Genomic DNA, 14,380 nt, shown 5'->3' with positions numbered 1-14,380 from the left:
CCTTTTAACATCTGACGGTGAGAGAGCAAAAGAGAGAGAGAGTTTTGAGATATGAGAGATTTGTGATGTTTAGCGTGTTTGGAGTGTGTAGTTAGTGTGTTGTCTTGTTTAGTTAGTGTGTAGTGTAGTCGATAGTTTTGTTGTTGAACTATAACTAATTACTTTTTCAAAGCAACTTGCCCAACACTGATGTTCAGTGAGAGACCGAGATTACCCAAATGCACCACTGCACAATGCAGGAAATCATTCCTGTGCCTGTGGTGGTACAACTCCTCTATCTAATGCACAGTACACACATCCTTAATTTCTGCACATCCTCTAGAGAGAAATAACAAAATGACAAAGTTCAACAGTTTACAGTACAATTGTCACGGCCAGGCAGATCAGCTGCACGCTGATCAGCACGCTCTGTTTCTCTCTCTCTTCCTCTCTCTCTCCTCTTCTCTGTCGCCGGGGCGGAACTCACTGTGGGTTCATGCCCTCAGGAGATGAGACACCTGGGTCTCATTAAGATGATCAGCATTTAAGCCAGGAGGTGACTGCTGTTCATCGCTGGATCGTTGTCTACCACGCGTTAGTGAAGCTACTGCAAGTCGAGTTAAGTGTGTTTCCTTTGTGCGTTGTATTTAACCCCGTCTCCCTGTCTACAGAGCTCCCTGGATTTTCCCCCCGTGTGATTCCCTAGTGGCAGCCAGTGATCGTGTGTGTGGATGACCTGAAGAACGCATGCTTTTCCCCTGGACTTCCCTTGAGCTCCTTTTCCCTCACGCAGCTGTACATAGCACTCCCCCCCCGCACCTTCTTGTATATACACCTGGTGAATTGTAAATAAATCTTTCTTGTCTGCATCTGAGCCCGGAGTCCTGCGCTTGAGTCCTCCTCCAAACCGTAACAACAATTTTAGCCACATATATGAATTTTGTCTTATATACTGCAATATTTAATTGAGCTATTTGTTATATTTTGTTATATTTTGAAACGTTGTAATATATTGTATTATTTAATTTAGCTAAGTTAGTTACTGTTCTTACTGTCTTGAAGCAAGTGTAACTGCATAATTTCCTCAGGGATTAATAAAGTATTTACCACATTGGTGGTGGTCAGAGGGCCCGGTGGCACCAGTGTCTGGCAGCCTCGCCTCTGTCAGTGCGCCCCAGGGCAGCTGTGGCTTCAATGTAGCTTGCCATCACCAGTGTGTGTATGTGTGTGTGTGTGTGAGAATGGGTGGATGACTGAACATGTAAAGTGCTTTGGGGTCCTTAGGGACCAAGTAAAGCGCTATACAAATGCAGGCCATTTTAAAGTATTCTAATTCTGATGCTGAAAGATGCTACAGGCAGCATTACAATCTTCTCAGCTTCACAGCTTCTCCAGACCCTTTCACATCTGTCACATGTGCTCAGGGTGAACCTGCTCTCATCCGTGAAAAGCACAGGGCACCACTGGTGGAGCTGCCAATTCTGGTATTCTATGACAAATGCCAATATTGCTCATGGTAGTAGTAGTGACACGAACCCTAGCTACATGCAAAACGTATATGTCCGAAAAGACATGGACAGAAAAATACGCCTGTGGCCCACACCTATAAAACCTGAGGATTGTCTCACCGTTGTCCCTCTAGTGAATCTGTTGTTGATTTCATTAACACCAAAGCAGCTGAAAGTGATTAACAACCCCCTCTGGTACTTAGCTGAGAAGAACAATAGAAGAAGTTTATGAAGTTTAAATGATATGATGCTATACTATGATTAAAAAGTTTTAGTAAATTTTTTTAGCAGTGTACTTAGCCATGTTTTTAAAAAATGTTATCCAAATCGATTAAGTTCTGCATCAGCACCCAGCAGTGCTTGAATTGGAATAACCCCACAAATAAGATCTTTAATTTCAGTTTAGGTTGCACCAATAGAGCACTTAATTGTGCTGTAATATACACATATATATTGCCTGTCCTGTCTGGAAGTGTAGCAATCAGGGTTGTTGTCTGAAGGCCAAACTAAATGCCCAGCAGATTTATTTTCCAAAGTCTACCATTACGGCTTTTGCTATACTGGTCAACTTGATACTCATATTTATTTTGATTTTTATTAGGTTTTTAACATTTATGAGTTATTACAATCAGAATGCAAAAGACGGAAATAAAGAAAGAAAGAGAAGTTGGGGAGAAAGTAGGCAAAAGGAGAGGGAGAGAAAAACAGGGAAGAGAGAGAGAAAAAACACTGAAAATCTGCTGAAAAAAACAAGCAAAAAACAACACAGCATGGAAACCACGGCAACAACCAACATATGCATAAATAGCGGTAAATAATAAATATTAAATGCTACTGAGCAGCACACAGTATTAATGATACATGACACATAATGTGTGTCTGTGAGTACCTGTTTGTACACCTGTGTGAGCTGAGCCCCGGGCCAAATAGACCTGAGGGCTCCCCACCCCCAGAAACAGCCCAACAAAGCCAAGGGGGCCCGGCTCAGCCAAGCTGCTGTCGGGAATGATCCACTACGCATTTGAGCACCCAGCCCCAGACACAGAGAACCACCAATGCACCAGCGGAGTTGGGGGACCACCTGGACCTGCAGCAGTAGGGAAACCCACCAGCCCAGACCCCGACCAGAGGGCCATTTCCTCCTCCCGGCCCACTACCCCAGACGGCGAACAGAGAACGGGTTTTAAGATTTGTGCTTTGATTTAAGCAAGTTCTCCTTTGCGCTTTTCCAGTATAATAGCTGGAAATCCTGTTCTTGGTTATGCCGACTGCCAAATGTGCAGCCATAGTAATTCCTCCCATTTAATGAAGTGCTTGTCATTTATTTCAGTTGGGAGTCTTTGAAACAGCTATAATAACCAGGTAAAGATGATCAACTTGAGATATGAAACTTAATAAGACTTAATTAAATTCTATCTCCTAATGTAATTCCCAGTTTTCTGTTTTTTTAAGTCAATTAATTTAATCAATTTAATTCAGCTCCACTCAACAAAATGAATGCACACAAATGATGCATTTTTTATAGTTTGGCTTTTTCTCATATAGATGACATCTGACAATTTCAATATTTACTACTTCTGCTCTATATCCCACTCTCAGTCTGAACTAGCATATGATGCATTTCCTGTATATTTAGTATAATCAGATTTAATTTAATTAAACTCTAAACAACTTGAAAAGAAAAAAAATGAAATTTTATTCACTTCTTTGCTGACGTTTGCTGCACTGCTGCAGATTTTACTGGATAAAGATGAAAAACATTTACTCACTGGACCAGTGAACTTGCAGGAGGCAAAGTCGCTGCAGCCACCATTTGGCTCTTCAGTACATCTGGAGAGCAGACAGAAAAACAGCCTGATGTCACGTCCCCAAAAGTAAACACCTCACGTTGATTTAATGAAGGCAACAAGGAAGCCAGAAAAAAAAACGTATTTAAGACAAAGATGAAAGGCCACACCGACCTGTTAATGGGACTGCAGGAGTAGCCATCTCCCTGGTAATCACTGCGGCAGGTGCAGTTGACGACGAGTCCCGTCTGGTTGCAGTCCGCATTCACATGGCAGCCGCCGTTGTACTCGGAGCAAAGGTCTGGAGCTGCAGAGTGTTTTTAATAAAACTGTCATCTGATTCATTATAAATGCTGGCTCAGTTTAAGGTAAGCATCAGCTCGCCACATGTACAACATCTGGAGCCTGAAACAAATGTGAACTGTTTTGATGCTTTTCTACAGCAACCAAATTATCAATCAGAACAGGAGTGCCACTGAGGAGAGAAAACAAATCTGATACTGAAAAACTAGAAGGATGAAAATATTTTAAGAAAAACAAACTGTCACAGAGCTCTTTCTTAAAATGCTCCAAAAACAGTTTGATTAATTCTGCCAGTCTGCTAATGTGCACAACAAGAACATTTACAGAAAGAATGACAGGTTACTGTAGTCAAAGAAAATAATAAGGGATAAAAACTATAAATGAAAAGGGATTATGGCAACAGTAGGGCCAAAAAAAAAATGTTTATGCTTTTAAAAAATTACTGAAACAATTGATTTTTTACAATCTTTGTTATTTTGATTAGAAGGGAGGCCAAAACCTGGTTGGGGTGGGGCGGGGCACACCACCATTTTCTTTTTTGTATGCTGAAAAACTCTGGATTGTAAGGTTAATCAAGTGTTGACCAGTATTGTAATGAATCACATGGACGCTTATCACTTGCATATGCTCAAATGTTGGGCAAGCTAATTAAACTGATTTAATTAGACCCCCTGGTTCACTGCCAGGGAGGCTAATCTTCCTCTAATCTAAGGGCTGAACTGGCCTCTTGTACTGCAATGCCAGGGTTAATAAGTTACAAATCAGCCATCAAAGACTAACAGGTGAATATACTTTGTCTCTTCTCCACCAACACATTCCTGGTTCTGTTATCTTTTAATCAGAGATAAATTACTATCATTGGAGCCTTCAAACTTAATTCACTGAAGCCATTTAAATGCACCAAGTGTTTACTGTACCAGCTCAGAAGAGACGATCCAAGCACAGGACGCAGTAGGGTAACAGTTAAAAATCAAGATTATTGATCCAGACTGAGGTCAGCTAATTAAAGAAACAAAACACAAGAGGAACAAGGGGATACACAAAGAAGAAACCTAGGACTAGAAGGAAACAAAACAATATATCAAGAATACTAACAGAAAGTTAGAACAGCTGACTGGGAAGAATTCAACACAATCTAATACGAAATAAAGGGAAACTGGGGAATACATTTACAGAGGTGAGTAGCTGGTGTGCAAGAAAACTTGTGGGAACTAGAATCAAGGGTGGAAGTAGACAGAGTTAATAAAATAAAAAAGGAACTGTGGAATGGCTGCTGTTTATGTTGTATGACGCTGATGATGTCATGCTGTTTCGGGTTGTATTAGAAAAAGTAAAACATTGTCAGAGTGTAGCAGAAACAACAGTGGATGTGACACAACCACCAATCTCGACCGATCCCTGTTGATGAGTGGTTGTTAGGTGATCATATGCTACACTTTTTGGTGTAGTATCTGATCATCCTTGTGATTTAAACACTGCAGTCACTCATAAATTACAACCAAGTGGTATTAAGACCTGAAAAATTCAATGAAATGCAGGTTTATTTACCCCAAGTACCTTTAGGAAACTGGCATCAACAGTTGCCTAAAGGGACTTTATGAAGTAAAGACCCTACAGTGTTCAGGAGAAAACCCTGACAATCGAACAAGCCCCTGGAATAAGCCTGCAGTGATGGTTTAAAGGATTCTAATGACATGTAGCAGTTGTAGATCTACATGTTGGGAGTGGAAAAAGTTTCATGGAGGGGGAACGCTCAGTCTAACGCATGAAGTCCCACAGCAGTCTGAAACTACACTGTCTGATGGCATCATGTCAACATGGACTAAAATCTCTGAGCAATGTTTCAGCACCTTGTTGAATTTGAATAAAAGCAGAACTGAAACAAAAAAAAGGGGGGGAACCTGGTTCAAGCATATTGTACATATTAAAGTGTATTTTTGCATTATTAATATTAGATTTACGGATTATTTTTCTTAACCGTGGATAGAAAGCAGTGAAGACAGGAAAGTCAGGGGACAGCGGGCAAGGGAAGACACACCATGGGTCAGAGTTGAACCTGGACCGCTGCATTTCAGCCTTGTAGCCTATAGTTGCATGCAAATCTCAGAGGTGGTTTTTCACCTTCAAGGTGAATTTTCTTCATCTCAACGAGTTGCTTATTGGAACCACAGCTGGACCCGGATGATCAAAACTTACCAGAGCTTCCTCTTACTTCTGTGACTACAAAGCACTCTAATCTCTTCTAAATCTATTATTGCATGACCACCGTTAGGATGATGTGTGTTTTTAAACAATGGACAACACTCACGTGGCTCTGGAGTGCAGAAGGTGCCATTCCCCTGGAATCCCGGTTTACACAGACAACCAGCACCTAGCACACAGTCAGCCTGAGCGTGGCACTGCCGGCACTCCTCTGGGATTGAGCCTAGAAAGGCAGACGGGGGAATTATCTCAGTAGAAGATAACAAGTCAAATCCAGTCAAGTCAAAGTTTATTTATATAGCACATTTAAAAGACTAGTGTACATCAAAGTGCTTCACAATAAAACCGCAGTGCGGGCAGAACAAAGAACAAATAGTACAATTATACTTAAAATTGCATTTACATGGTGTAAGGCAGGCCGAATGAAGGTCAAACTAATTTGTTTCAAAAGCTAAGTTAAACAAGTGTGTTTTTAAACGGGATTTGAATGATTGAATTGATTCCGAAGTACGGATTTCGACTGGGAGATTATTCCAGAGTCTAGGGGCAGCGATGGCAAATGCACGGTCACCTCTGGTTTTTAAACGAAACCTTGGTTGCATTAGGAGCAGTTGGCTGGAGGATCTTAGTGCTCTCTTTGGGTTGTACGGATAGAGGCGATCAGTTAAGTAGCTAGGGGCCAGGTTATTTAGAATTTTAAAAGTGAGCAGAAGGATTTTGAAATCAATGCGATATTTGACGGGAAGCCAGTGTAGGTTAGCGAGGATGGGGTGATGAGCTCATGCTTTCTAGTGCCGATTAAGAGGAGGCCCAGGTAAAGAGAGTTACAATAGTCCAATGAGGAGTGATGAAGGCATGGATAAGTTTTTCAAGTTCTTTATGTGGTAAATAGGGCTTAGCTAACAAGAGTAAACAGGGCTTTAAGATAAAACTCACAGGTTTATTTAAGGAATGTTTTTGTGAATCCAACCTAGAAACTTTCAGAAAACAAAAGCATTCAACATGGATCCAGAATCCTCGTTTTGTTTGCATAGACCATTTGCACTTGGACTTCCTACACTGTGGTCTCTTAAATTTGAATTTCGTTATGAGCAAGAAGACAAGGTCTCAGGGATCCAAATCCAAAGTAGGTCTTAATCTGAGTGAAGACTGTGTTGCCATCATCTCCTGGCATGATGGCACAACATCAAGTTTCAGGTAGTTTCCAGCAAATGTTCTTCAGATGCCTCAGGTGTTACAGAAAAAAAAAGAAAACAAATGACACTCATATTCTTGTTCACACTCCCGGCCTGATGCACTGCTTTTCGACTTGGAAACTTTGACTCCTCCACTGAAAACTCCTCTCTGGACTCTGGGTTGTCGCTGGAGAGCCGACTCTCATCACTGGGGTAATTCCTCTCCTTGAAAGTTGGTGACGTTCAAGGACTTTGGTGAAATTGCAGCAAATTACATCCAAGTAGTCATACCATGATTTCCATGTAGTGATCTAAAAGCAGTAGCAACACTGGAAACGAACTGCACCCAAATTTTAGGGGTTTTCTGTGTTTTTTAATGGGCAGTCTTAAGTAAAAAAAAAAAAACATGGTTGGAATTATGTTGATCAAATACTGAAATAGATTATTTAACATGATTATCCATGCACTCAAACATCATGCATTTATTAAACTGTCTTTGCATCTAAATTAACGATAAATACATTGAAAACAAAAAACAGGAGGAGGTTGGCGGTGTTTTTGACCATAAAGGTAGTCTCACAGGAAGAACCACTGGTCCCTGCTGACCTGCAGCCTCTCCATTGTGAGGTGGAGGTTTGGACAAGGACAAAAAGAGGTGCAGTTGGCAACGGGCTCGCATATCTCCAGAGACGAGTACAGAAGCTACTGAAAGAGAGCCGAAGCTAAAAATTAAATTACATCTCAAGCACACACTGCCAAAAGTGGACCAGGTAGTAGATGCTGAGGGATCTGGAGACAAAGGAAGCTGCAGCTGTTCATGATCGTTTCACATCATGACTTTAAGCTCCTCTTTATAAATCTTACTGATGAAAGTCTGGCTCAAGACGATCTAAACAGCGAATGAGTTTTGGCTGTAAATGAAAGGGCTGTGCTCGTTTTATAACACAAGACAGAACAGACCAGAAGAGCTTTGTAGCAAAGATAAAAGCAACAAGTCATTGCTGTATCTCATTATCTTCTTAACTGTTAAAAGCCAAAAACCTAACTGAAACTAAAATGAGTCACTCAGATGTGGTTTTCATCGTATCTCATCACTGTTTGGCTGGAACAGAGAAAAACTGGTTAAAATGTTGTGTGCTTCCTGAAGTCCACAATAATCTCCACTGTCTTCTGGGCATTCAGCACCAGGTTGTTGTGGCTGCACCAGGACACCAGACGTTCAACCTCCCTCCTGTAGGCAGACTCATCCCCGTCCGAGATGAGTCCAATAACGGTGGTGTCATCTGCAAACTTGATTAGCTTGACAGACTGGTGGGTGGAGGTGCAGCAGTTGGTGTACAGGGAGAAGAGCAGAGGAGAAAGAACACAGCCCTGAGGGGAGCCGGTGCTGATGGTCCGGGAGTCCGAGACTTTCTTTCCCAGCCTCACATGCTGCTTCCTGTCCGTCAGGAAGTCAGTGATCCACCGGCAGATGGGGTCAGGCACATTCATCTGGGAAAGCTTGTCTCTTTAAGGTGGAGAATAGTTATAGCAGATGGGTGGAGCTTCTGAGATAAGACATTAGGGGCAATTTCCCCCCTAAATGACAACATACACTGATGAGGCATAACCTTATGACCTTTTTCTTTTGCTGCCAAAACAGCCCTGACCCATGTTCCCTCTAAGATGCGGCACGTGCGCAATTGCGCACTGCTGGCACGGTCTCTGCGCACAGAAAATCTGCTTTGCACACAAAAAAACTAACCTGAATTGAAATTAAAATTAATACTTTAACAATTCTGTTTTGCAGTGTTAGTCAGTGAGTGACTGGCTGCTCCCATATGGGATTAGAACACCTTATCCCATAGTTCAGCCAATAATGTGTATATACGCAGCCAATCAACGTCGTTAACAGGCTATGACAGCGTCCTTATGTGCCGACACCGGTGTTTGAGCTGGCAAAGCAGCGTGGCTGATGTGGAGTGAAGCCACGTTAATGACAACGTGTACAACCACTGGAGATGTGAGCAGGACAGACGGAACAATTCACGGAAAAAGTGTGGACTTTATAACAGTTTTTAAATTGTGTTGATAGGCCACGTAAAACCAGAGTTATCATAAAAATATCTGCAATGTTTGTTTTTCTTCCTGAATACTGTCGTTGTTTATATTTACTGCGGGAAGAAACTGTAAAAACGGCGTTTTATAAGGAAAAAAGGCTCGAAATCACTCTCCGCCTGTGAGCAAAAACAAACCCCACCCCCCTGTCCCTTTCCTATTCGTCCAAAAAAGTACCATGTCGACCAATCAAAAAATGATATGGCAACGTGGCATCTAGTTGTTAAGAAACGGGGGTAAGTTTTAGGAGTGTTTTGAGACGTGAGAGATTTGAGACATTTAGCGCAAATCATGTGTAGTTAGTGTGTAGTGTAGTCAATAGTTTTGTTGTGTGTGTCAGAACAATGAGTCGACTGCTGAATGTTATAGGAGTGACACATCTCCTGTTGTCGGGCCTGCAGGTATCAGGCTGTTGTTCTCCTTTATCTCATAGTGGACAGAAATTGTTTTTTGGAGTGGCACAAATAATTTGTGTGTCGTCAGATTTGATGCAGAACAGCTGATTGTTCTGTAAATAGTTTGAAATGTTTATTTAAAAATGCCTTGGCTGCATTTAAAAGAAATAGCTGCAAAAAACTTTGTTGTTTCCCAAACTGAGTTACTTTTTTGAAGAACTATATAATTAATTGCCCAACATTGGCCATTATATACTGTAGTTTGCAGACAGAGTTACAGGACTCTCTCCCAGACCACAGACTCATAATACATATCAGAGCTTTATAAAAAAAATTAAAAAAGAAAGAAAGTTGTGTTCTCAAAATTGGAGTTCAAGTTATTTTTACTTCAAATAGTGTTAACATACTACACAGGTCAATGACTAGATTTTTTTTTTTTTAATTTTCATTGTAAGTGGGCTAAAGCAGTTGATTAAAAGTAGTCTAAGATAAATGTAAATGCTGTAATTTAATTATTTTAATAAACCATGTAACTTGGCTGGATTGGATGCCGGCGTAACCACAGTACACACGTCGGATGTCGCTCTCAGTGGTCCAAGGGATCGCTCAGGGAGTTTGTGTGTTCGCTCAGATACATTAAAAATTAGAGGGAACATTGGCTCTGACCCATCAAGACTTGGACCCCTGAGAGTGTGCTATGGTTATCAGAGAGATCTGGGAAATTACAGGCAATCAACACCTCAAACTCGTTGCTCTGCTCCTCAGGCAGGCAGCGCACATTATCCTACTGAACCATTTACTGTTTCCATGAAAGGGTCTACATGGTCTGCAGCAGTGCTTAGGTAGGTGGGACCTAACAAAGTAGCATCCACATGAAGGGCAAGACCTAAGGATTCCCAGCAGAACATTGCCCAAAGCATTACACTGCCTCCAGAGGCTTAACTTTGTCCCACAGTCCATAGTGTGTGATTCATCAGGCCAAGGCACCTTCTTTCATTGCTCTGTGGTCCAGGTCTGATGCTCTCATGTCCATTGTTGGTGCTTTTGGTGGTGGACTGGGGTCACCAAGGGCATCCTGACTGGTCTGCAGCCCAATGTGCAACAAACTGTGATGAACTGTTTATCCTGATATCTTTCTATCAGAACCAGAACAAACTTTTTCTGCAGGATAGGTTACAGTAGCATCTGTTGGATCAGAAAACACAGGTCAGCCTTCACTTCCCATCAGTGAGTCTTGGCTGCCCATGACCCTGTAACTGTTTCACCACTGCAGACCAGGAACACCCAATAAGAGCTGCTCTGATGCAGTCGACTCCATTTTTCCTGCTTCTAACAGATCAACTGTGAGGACAAAATGTGCACTTTATCCCGAATATAGTCCACCCACTAACAGGTGCCATGATGAAGAGATAATAAGTGTTATTCATTTTATCTGTCAGTGGTCATAATGTTATGCCTGACCTGTGTACAAAGCCATGAAGATAGTCTGCTCATACAGTAGGTATTACAGACACTCACCTCATTATTTGCAACTCCGACCTTATTTAAAGTAAATATTCACCACTGTAACAGTATACATGACAAAATAAAAGAAAGCACCTCAGATTCATTGTTTTATAATAACTTGGTTAAGGTTTAAAATGACCACGGGCTTGGTTTAGGGATAATTTAACCATGCCTTAATGGTTACCAAGGTATCCATCTGTTTAAAAAAATTGTGAGCTTTATTTAAGAAATAATAAACAAAAATCATACATTTGTAGATGTTTTAGAATTTTTACAACCTCAGTACCAACCAGTGGCTCTTTTCATGAGCTTTGTTGACCATTAAAACCCGATCAGGGTCTCATATCTTTGTGCATTCAAGAAGAAATCTCACCTATTTTGTTCTGGCAGCGATTGCCCTCCCAGCCCGGCTTGCAGATACACTGTCCAGATCCTCCAATGCCATCATTGCACCTTCCCTGGTTCCTGCAGGAACAGGCTGAGAGAGACAAACAAGACTTGACTTGAAGAGTAGAAAAAAACTGTGAAATGAGCATTTAGAGCAGCCTGAAGCCTGAGCTTTGGGCTCACATCTGGATTATGTTTTATATGAGCAACATTATTTTTAAAATATAAAAAATGAAAAGCAGATAAGGTCCACTTCATAAATCACACAGCATAAATCTAATTTTTTGTCATATTTCTTATTTTAATATTATGCTTTTGATTTTATTTATGCTCCAAGGATCTATGGTGGTGAGCTGTCTGTGAACCTGAGTCACATTTGCAGCCCGAGTCTGACAGAGGAGAACAAATCAGCGTTATAGATAACATCCTCTCTACCAGAGAAGCTGACACCATCAGAGCTTAACAATTATCGACCAGCTGCTCTCACGTCGCATGTGAAGAAGGTACTGGAAACACCAGTTTTGGCTCACCTGAGACCACAGGTGGAAACATCTATTGATCCTCTGCAGTTTGTACACCAACCAAATCTGGGAGTGGATGATTCAATCATCTCCATGCTGCAGAGAACCTACTCCCAATCTGGAGAGTAACAGCTGCACAGTGAGGATACTTTCTATGATTTATCAAGTAAATTTGAAATGATTCAGCTGCTGCTTCTGAGCGAGAAGCTCCTGAAAATATCAGTGAACACGTCCACCATCTCATGGATTACTGACTACCTGACAGTCAGTCTTCAGTATGTTAGAATGGCATAGCTCTGTCAGATTTGGTGGTTACAGTGTAGCTTGCCATCACCAGTGTGTGAATGGGTGGATGACTGAATGTAGTGTAAAGCACTTTGGGGTCCATAGGGACTAAGTAAAGCGCTATACAAATAAAGGCCATTTACCATCAAGGATGGCTACATGGCCCATGTCTATCCTGGGACAGGATGCCGATGTGGTGGAGGAGTACAAGTAGCCGAGCATCCACATGAAAAACAGACTAAACTGGAAGGATGTATACAAGAAGGGGTGAGCAGGCTCTTCAACATGTGCAGAAACATAATGGACATTTTCTATCAGTCAGCTGTGAGAAACATCAGAGCTGGTAAGAGAAGGTCACTGCACCAGCTGTTATCCATAATGGATAATCCTGGCCACCCTCTGCACTGCTTACTAGGAGGCAGCGGAGCATCTTCCCCAAAAGACTGATTCAGCTCTGCTGCCACAAGAACAGAGACAGGAAAGCTTCATGTTGTCACCATCTTTAATACAATATATCATCTTTCAGGCTGAGAGACATCTGTCAGATATAATTATTAGTATTATTATTATTATTGTTGTTAATAATACTAATATTTTAATTGCTGTAACACACGACTTAATAATCATGGGTTAATTAAATATTACATAAATGCTGTTTTTTTCATCAAAAGTTTCATTGTTTTTTATAAGAGCTGTTATGCAACAGCTTCACTTTAACTAAAGCTGCAGAGTGCTCTTTGCAGACCTCAATCTGCTCTGGATGAATTGAGCAACCATGGCGACGTGTTTTGTTCCTGCTGTGACGAAGAGTTTCAAATCGACTCCAGCTCTAACTGACACCTCTGCTGTCTCCTCCAAAGCGAGGACACACCTGTGTTCCTCTGTGGAGAAACACTGAGTTGGATTTAATAAAGACTGTTAAACTCAAACAGGCAAAGATGAGCATTCGTATCCACATTTAAAGAAAAACAAAAAAATCTGCTCTGGTGGTTTGGCTCTAAGCGAAGACAGCTGGCAGGTTTGTCCTGAGCTGGAAACACACCCAGCTGTGTGATGGTGAGTGTGGAGTGTTGCCATGGTGACAGACTGCTGGAGAGCTGATGGGGGTGAGACTGTCTGCTGATGCCAGATTTGCTACTTTCTTTCGCCACAGCGTATCGTCACAACGCAGCCATGGTGAATACATCAAAGGGCTGAAACGCACCCTCCTCTTATTTTTACATTTTGTTTTTTTTTAATACCAAAATCGTGCACCAAATTTATGATTGAGATTTTGCATTTCTATGCACTGCCCCCTGCAGGTGGTAGAGAGCTGCTGCCTCAAGTGCTGCTTTTCATTACACTCACATGTCTCCTCCCTTCCTCAGCTCATCCCAGTCAAGTGGGAGAGTTGTGAGGAAAAGGTGTGAGGATGGAGGAGGAAGCTGTGAAGTGAGAATTCCTCCATTCCAGAGTCAGTCTTCACTTATGGATGTTGCTTGTGATTGTTTTTGATTATCTACTCGTCTTATTTCTAGAAAGGTCAGAGGTCAGATGGCCCAGGATGTGAGTGGGCGTTAAGGCGTCTGGGAGGGGATTTAAAAATTGGATAATAGATGGCAGACAGTTGGTGTCGTAAGCCACCGCCTCTGTTCAAAGATGGTGACATCGATGGCTTCTTTCACTCCTCTTTCAAACCACCTGTGAACATTGGCATCCTCGAAAGAGTGACCTTTGTCCTTTAGATGCAGATGAACCGCTGAGTCTTGTCCCATTGAGGGGTTCTTCTATGTTGTGCCATTCATTTATGAAGTGGCTGTTTGGTCTCTCCAACAGCCACTTCTGGAGAGCTGTTGGAGAGCAGACCTTAGGTGCACTCTCTTTGTTTTTCCACTGAGCGATGATAAAAACTAAAAAGCATTTTACCTGTGCAGTTAGGGCCATAGAACCCAGCGACACACAGTTCGCAGGATTCCCCTCTGAATCCGGTGTGGCATCTACATGTTCCAGTACCGAGATTACCGTCGTTGCAGTCGCCATGTTTGCCACAAGGGGCCTCCAAACCACCTGAACAAACTGCAACAGACGGAAGAAAAGGGTCAAAACATAGCATGGAAACAAAGAAACTCTCTTCCAGTCTTTATTAACTTTGCTCAGTGGGACCTGACAGAGACGGAAGTCTGTGGGAGAATTCTGCAAAGGTAAACATGGTGGCACACCCAGCCTTACCCAGCTTTCATGTCCCTGTGACCTCTG

The 14,380-nt window shown here is 41.9% G+C and overlaps 1 protein-coding gene across 1 annotated transcript in view; it reads right to left on the bottom strand.

Annotated features, from left to right (window-relative positions):
• stab1 (stabilin 1) overlaps positions 1-14,380 on the bottom strand; it is a 181,118-nt gene that overhangs the window by 69,580 nt on the left and 97,158 nt on the right. Inside the window, exons 56-60 of the mRNA XM_082533046.1 lie at positions 14,051-14,200; positions 11,326-11,430; positions 5,886-6,002; positions 3,449-3,581; positions 3,257-3,317 (exon numbers count right to left, since the gene is read on the bottom strand). Coding sequence (XP_082389172.1) covers positions 3,257-3,317; positions 3,449-3,581; positions 5,886-6,002; positions 11,326-11,430; positions 14,051-14,200 — 566 coding nt within the window. The remainder of the gene's footprint in view (positions 1-3,256; positions 3,318-3,448; positions 3,582-5,885; positions 6,003-11,325; positions 11,431-14,050; positions 14,201-14,380) is intronic.

This window comes from Aulonocara stuartgranti (genome assembly GCF_965226115.1).
Source record: "Aulonocara stuartgranti genome assembly, chromosome: 5".
NCBI classification, from domain to species: Eukaryota; Metazoa; Chordata; class Actinopteri; order Cichliformes; family Cichlidae; genus Aulonocara; species Aulonocara stuartgranti.
Note: the sequence above shows the minus strand (reverse complement) of the source record. Positions and strands in the feature narration are given on the sequence as shown.